The sequence below is a fragment of the Triticum urartu genome, chromosome 7A, assembly GCF_056163025.1.
Source record: "Triticum urartu cultivar PI428250 chromosome 7A, HENAU_Tu73, whole genome shotgun sequence".
Classification (NCBI taxonomy): Eukaryota; Viridiplantae; Streptophyta; class Magnoliopsida; order Poales; family Poaceae; genus Triticum; species Triticum urartu.
Genome location: NC_141879.1, coordinates 229,919,487 through 229,925,836, shown reverse-complemented (window position 1 = coordinate 229,925,836; position 6,350 = coordinate 229,919,487). Strand labels below are relative to the sequence as shown.

General features: G+C 47.6%; 1 protein-coding gene across 2 annotated transcripts; it reads right to left on the bottom strand.

The window, feature by feature from the left end:
* Positions 1 to 847: 847 nt before the first annotated feature.
* On the bottom strand, positions 848 to 5,306 carry LOC125536603 (seed imbibition 1). Of its 2 annotated transcripts, XM_048699850.1 has the most exons (13): positions 5,001 to 5,305; positions 4,045 to 4,280; positions 3,856 to 3,946; positions 3,679 to 3,727; positions 3,501 to 3,592; positions 3,296 to 3,403; positions 3,076 to 3,210; positions 2,575 to 2,985; positions 2,348 to 2,489; positions 2,182 to 2,249; positions 1,908 to 2,042; positions 1,599 to 1,816; positions 848 to 1,501 (listed from the first exon to the last, which is right to left on the bottom strand). In XM_048699850.1, the coding sequence occupies exons 1-13, from the start codon at positions 5,192 to 5,194 to the stop codon at positions 1,131 to 1,133; spliced, it is 2,250 nt and encodes a 749-aa protein (XP_048555807.1). In that variant the 5' UTR covers positions 5,195 to 5,305; the 3' UTR covers positions 848 to 1,130. The 2 variants fall into 2 exon arrangements, with proteins under 2 accessions (XP_048555807.1, XP_087394066.1); XM_087537940.1 differs by having other exon boundaries at positions 2,575 to 3,210; positions 5,001 to 5,306.
* Positions 5,307 to 6,350: the final 1,044 nt, after the last annotated feature.

The following is a 6,350-nucleotide window of genomic DNA, read 5'->3' as shown; positions in this document are numbered from 1 at the left end:
TGAACCCAGGGAACCTAGCGCCACTGGAAGTCTCCCACCAGACCGGTTTGTAGCCCACCATGCATCCCTTGGTCTGGAACGACATCTCCACCTGTAGGCCTTCAAGACGAAGGAATCGGCATGTCATCCAAGGCAAGCCAATCCGAAGATCGCAGAGGACTCTTCAAACCACCTTAGCCGACTAGATTTCTATGTAACCGTAGGCCTCGGTACCCTTTATAAGTCGAGGGCGGGTTAGTCGACATGCACCTTACAATCTCATCATCACCTCTCGATACACCATTGATCACCATTGTACTTTGTACATCCCCATCAGTCTGCGTTTGTACTTTGTTAGAAAAAAACATACGTCGTAGGAGCCAACCTTGATAGGTCCAGGTACTCTCCGCCCTAGCTATCCAACCATTGCTCTCTAGTTCCATGTTTCACTTTCTATCCACCACCCCTTCGTCCAACATCGATTTTTTTGGTAACTAAACAAAAAGGAATAAATTCTCTATTTGTAGACAAATAATATCAATCAGTCTCTTATCTTTGAAAACCTAATAAAGCAGATCAATTACAGGTACATACCTATTTTACCAGTTTAATACTCCATGCGTCTCAAAATATGTGTCTAACTTTGTATTGAAGTTGCGAAACGCTTCCCTGGCGATCGACACGAGACATAAAAAATTGAGACACTTGTTGAGACGGAGGAGTAAATGATAAAAAAATTGATGCTTTATATAACCACAACATTATTGTATTTATCTATTTATTTTGCATCAAGATTTGTCCAATATAACCATCTTATTGTGTTAATAAATATATTTTTCCTCGTGGCAACGCACGGGCACATACGTAGTAAGAGAAAAAGGAAAAACTTTCTGCACTAAAATGGTTGGTGTTCAGAAATCACAATACAATTTTTAGCTTCCATCAGGGAATACAGGTCAAGCACATGTACTCTTCAGCGCAAATAATAAATCACAGGCAACACAAACTAGCGGCAACGTGACGTCTGCAAGAACAAACATCGCAGCTTCCCCAGGCGCGGCTTCGGCGCCCTTTCAGAAACCTTCATTCGATCTGTGCAACGAGAAACACCCTCGTCTGAACTTACTGTCACCCGAGCAGACGATCTCGTCTCAGTACTCTATCGAGACCGTCCACGAGTAGAGCTCCCGCTCCGGCACGCCGACCTCGAACGTGGCCAGGCCGGAGCCGTCGTTGTAGGAGAAACCAACCGCCTCCGAATCCACAGCCACGCGCTTCGGCCTCGCCGAGGAGTAGGCTCCAACCGTGCCCGCGCCCCGCACCTTCACCTCCACGCCGGCGTCGCCGCCGTGCCTCACCTCCGTCACCGCCCCGCCGGAGTTGAACATCCCGATCAGGCCGATGGGCGCGAAGGAGGCGCCGTTCGGCAGCCGCTTCAGCGGCACCACGGTGAACACCTCGTACTCGCGCGGCTTCAGCGTGACCGGCAGCGCCGCGTCCTTCGGCAGGACGGTCACCTCCCCTGAAGAGAAAGAAGAAGAAAAAGGCAGGACTCACATCGCTCGTCAGTTAGTCCAAGATCACAACGACGCGCTGGTTCTGGTTGAAGGATGCTTTACCTGCGACGTGCGAGTACACGACCACGTCGCCGTTCCAGCCATCGCCGGCGACCTCCAGAAGGCGGCTGACGTCCCGTCCCCGGACGGCCCCGGTGATGGTCCCGGGCTGCACGTCGTGGATGACGTTCTTCTTCCCTTCTCGGCACCAGCCGGCGCCTTGGCAGTTGAAGGCGCCGATCACGCCGGAGTGCGCGTTCAGGTTCCAGATCTTGAGAATGCTGCAGTCCACACCAAACGGTTCAGAGAAATTCAGAACCGTGTCAGGGTCGTCAACTAGTAGAAACAAAGTTGGTTGCTGCAAGTTCTAACCTTTTGCCGTCCCTTGCGGGATCAGAGAAGAGGCAGTCCCCGGTCGGTCTCCCGGGGAGTTTGGCTCGCAGGATCGATCCATCAGGAAGCACAAGCTTCCTCAGCAGATCGAAGTCATGGTTTCCGGGTTTGTCACTGCCATGATCACACGCACAGTTAGCATCAAAGATATCTTTCAGTTTCAGCACATGAAAATGAAAAAATTGATAATTGTCTAAAGATATACACGTATGGAAAAGCTGAAAGTTCTCTACTGCTCTGTAATGTTCGTTACCTCACGTATATAGCGCAACCGCCGACTGCCCGCGCCGCAGCGTGATATTCCGCCATTGGGTGAACGCTCTGTCAGCACGACAATGAAAAGAAGCTTACAAGTTCAGGCACTACATGATCAAGAGTAGTAAGCAAGAGAGCAGAACAGAGCAGTGATTCTCACTCACATGGAACATGTCCCAGTCCGGCTGCATGAACTCTCCAAGAAAAACAGTATTGTACGCGACAGAAGCGATGTGTATGGTATGTGAAGCTGGGTCTCTAGGCCAGAAATCATCAGAGGCTCTCACAACCGCGTTTCTTTTTGAACTGTGGCAAAGATCAACCGTATATTTTCAGGCAATTGCACCAAGCTTGAGTGAGTATATGTAGTTCAATAGCAAAAAAAGCGTACCTGTATAAGTTATCAGTGTTGTGGCTCATGCAACATATTATACCGTTATCGTGGAAATTCCGTGTGATGGAAGCTTCTAGAGCCTGCTGGTACTTCCTAGACAGACACACTCTCCCACCATGGCCACCGCCTAGCGCCTCGAGAATGTTCTGCACGTCTACTTTCACGCCGTCGACCCCGGCAGATGCAAGATATGAATGGAGCTCATTGTAGAAGCTGAATGCTTTGTCAGGGTCCACAAGGCCAAGGCCGTTATCTGCTATGCTGTTGAAGGCCTCGCAGGGTTCGTTCTTCTGGACTCCTGGTGATGGCACAGGGTATTGCATCTTTGATTGGTAATGCTCCATCCCGTCGGCACCAGGCCTTACGCCACCCCAATACCCGGTAATCGCATGCCATACATAAACGTACCTGAATTTTGGCATGAGAAGTATTAAAGATGAGAACTGACACAAATTTATCATGCTGTACGAGGCAACAAACAAACAAGTGTCATCATACTTCAGCTCATGTTTCCCCTTAATTTCACTGACAATATGCGCGAGGCCATTTGCTGGATCTTCTTCCCTGTGACCCTTCCTCCCATTTTTCTGAAATTTGTGGTTCTCCTTGATATCATATAATCTGTTTGCGAAGCTATAGATACAGGACAAACAAATATCAGTGATCGCGACTGCAAGACAGGTAAAGATTGAGAAATAAATTCTTCTTGGCTGCTTACTTGGCTGCATTATCAGATACGAATGCACTTCCAGCAGGGTCCATACTGACCGATTGCCACCCATCATCGATTATGACAAACTTTGGAGCTGTTCCACCTTTTTCAAAACTGGGGGAAAAAATACAAAAATACATTATGGAATTTCAGTATGATTCTCATATGGTAAGCATAGTATCGGCGGAAATATACGAGATCAGAAAGACACCTCCTTAGTCCTTCCTTCACTCCTTCAGCGGTAACATCAGTGTAAAATGCATCCCATGTGCACCAGCCAAACCAGTTTAGCATGTCTGGCATCTGCAGCAAGGTGAGAGTTTTAGAGGCACTGAAATAGCAAGGATGCAAAAATGCATACGATACTGTGTACTACTACAGGAAGGTACCTTCTTTTTTTCCCTGTGAGAGAATGTCTGCAGGTGCCTCTCAACTGCTCTGCAAAAGGACAACTCATGTGATGTCAGTGAGAAAGCAGTGCATTCATGGAAAGCAGTTGGTGTATTTGATCAAGAGAAGTGTAGGGTACTAAAATAGAAGATTAATTACAGAAAATATTGGCATACTTGACAGCATTTGTGATGACCTCAAACGGATCTGATCCCACACCGACGAAAACTAGATGGGTGCCTTCAAATGATTCTACGGCTGGATCACCTGCAAAAAAGAAAAAGAAAAACAAGAGTACTATTATACATCATGAAACAACTGTGCTCAAGTCAATGGAGAAAAGTTTCCATGATTGTCTGAATTACCACTCTCCAAGCAAATTTCCAGCTCATTATTTTCGTTCCCCTGGAGTACAGCTCGGAATGAGCCCTCCAGGATCGGGAGGAAGACGGTGTACACCGCGGATTGCTCGTCTCCGGCGCCGTCGGCGGCCTCGACGATCAGGAACTGCGTCTCGGCGGGGATGTCGCGGCCCGACGAGCCCATCCTCTGTGTCATCCACCACATCTTGAACCTGAACGTGCACATGAATCGCAGGTCCCTGAAACACCAGCATGCCACATATTCTTTCAGTTCAGCCAATTCTGTAATCTTTAGTATGAGTTAACTATAGTAACATAAATACCAAGAATTCATTTTTGCCACCCAAGGGTCCTTGGTTGTTTACTTTCTATTTCAGGGGAAAATAACTGTAATGGTAGGACCCAAAACGTTATTACTGAGTTGAGGATTTCCTTTCATCAACATCAACAACAAAAAAACAGTTCCCAACTACTCTTCTTGAACAGTAATTTTGAATTAAAGTGAAACACATCTTTTTTCACATATATTCCTCCGTCACAAAATAAGTGTCTCAAGCTTAGTACAACTTTGTACTAGAGTTAGTACAAAGTTGAGATACTTATTTTGGGACAGAGGGAGTACTAATTTGGTGGAGTATCGAGATTTTTCTTTCTGTTTTTTAAAAAAAGTGTGGAAACTTTTACCGAACATCTGAAAGTTTTACCTTTCAGGAGTTACTCCTGTTTACAAAAAGTCAAGAGAAGACAAGATTGCAAACTGCAGTACTACTGCATAGTGGTTCATTGCACTCCAACAGAATCATTTTGTCTGAATCTAGATCCTTGCACATGGCAGACATCAGATAAGACACGCTTCTAATCGTTAAACAAATGACAGAACACCGCTCGGACAAGACAAAACAGCTGAAGGGAGCTGAGGAATCGCATGAGCAACGGAGAACGCCAACAGCGCAGCTCACCTGAGCTTGCCGACGGGGAAGACGCTGCGGCTGGCGGCGGGGGCCGACCGGACGCCGAGGAACGCGCCGTTGAGCATGCCGCCCCCGGCGGCCGGCGTGACGAGCACATTGTCGCGCACCTCCGTCAGGACCGTGGCCCCCAGCGCCGCCAGGCTGCCGTCTTCCTGGACCGCGATCCCGGCTCCCACCGTCATCTTCCTCCCCCGCACCGCGACCCTCCAATCAAAGCACGTAAGTAGATTTACGACGGCGGGGATCTGCGGGTGTGGTGGCGCGGCGCGCGGTTGTGGTGTTGAGACAGCCGAGTGCGCTCTCCTGGTTTTATAGCCGTCGGGGTGGGGATCTTTTTCGGTTACACCCCCGGGGGAGTAGAGATGATCATCATTTTTATTTATTTTTGCAAGTAGCGACGATTTTGTTTTTGTTTTTGCGAGGAGTAAGTAGAGATGATCCGCAATTGAAAGGTCTGCGCTGCCTCGTGCCTTTTTTTTAAAACGCTATAAACATAGATGCTTACATACATGCACATACATTCATTCTTTAAACGCACACGTGCACTCTCTATTCACATGAGCATTCTATTGTTTATTCTTTTTCTCGGAGGTAAGAGGGTTCGAATGCAGATTCAAACTCACCATGTAAGGGGGGAAGCGGAATTGATTACCTTCTCAGACGAAAGACGTGAAATTTTGAATGCAAAATCAAACTCTCCTTGGTAGTGGAGGTGGAATTTTTTTTAATTTTTTTAGAATAGGAGGATGACTCCCGGCCTTTGCATCTAGGAGATGCATGCGGCCATTTTATTGAACAATAATATGCCTAAATCCGTCATCTTGGCAACATCTGCCGTTACTTCTATCCTTTCGTGATTGGAAGGTGGAAATGGCTAAAATTTTGTGATTGGAAGAAAACATGGCCAGAAATTTCGTGATTATAGATGCCCTGTTCCCCAACTTTTCCAATATAAGGCATGTTGTTCCGTGCACACGCTTGCATCATGATATGGTGGATCGGATGAATGAACTCGGGATCAGTGTGATAGGCAGCGTGCGGCACACGAGCACAACTGACAAGGGCCCCGGCCGGTGCAACGCATCGCATCGCATCACGTCCTGAGTCGAGGCCGGACCACCCCCGCCCACGCATATGAATATGGAAGCTGGCTACAGTGGGCAGTACGAGCATCACTTTTTGGGGGCCGAAATATGCGAGCGCTTGAGTAGTGTGCATATATACCTCTCGCTGTGCTTATGTGTTTTTTTTTCGTATAAAAAATGGAGTAAAAACAGGGCATCGCCCCGGCCCGGTTCCATTGATCACGACTGTGCTTATCATATTTCTGGGGATTCC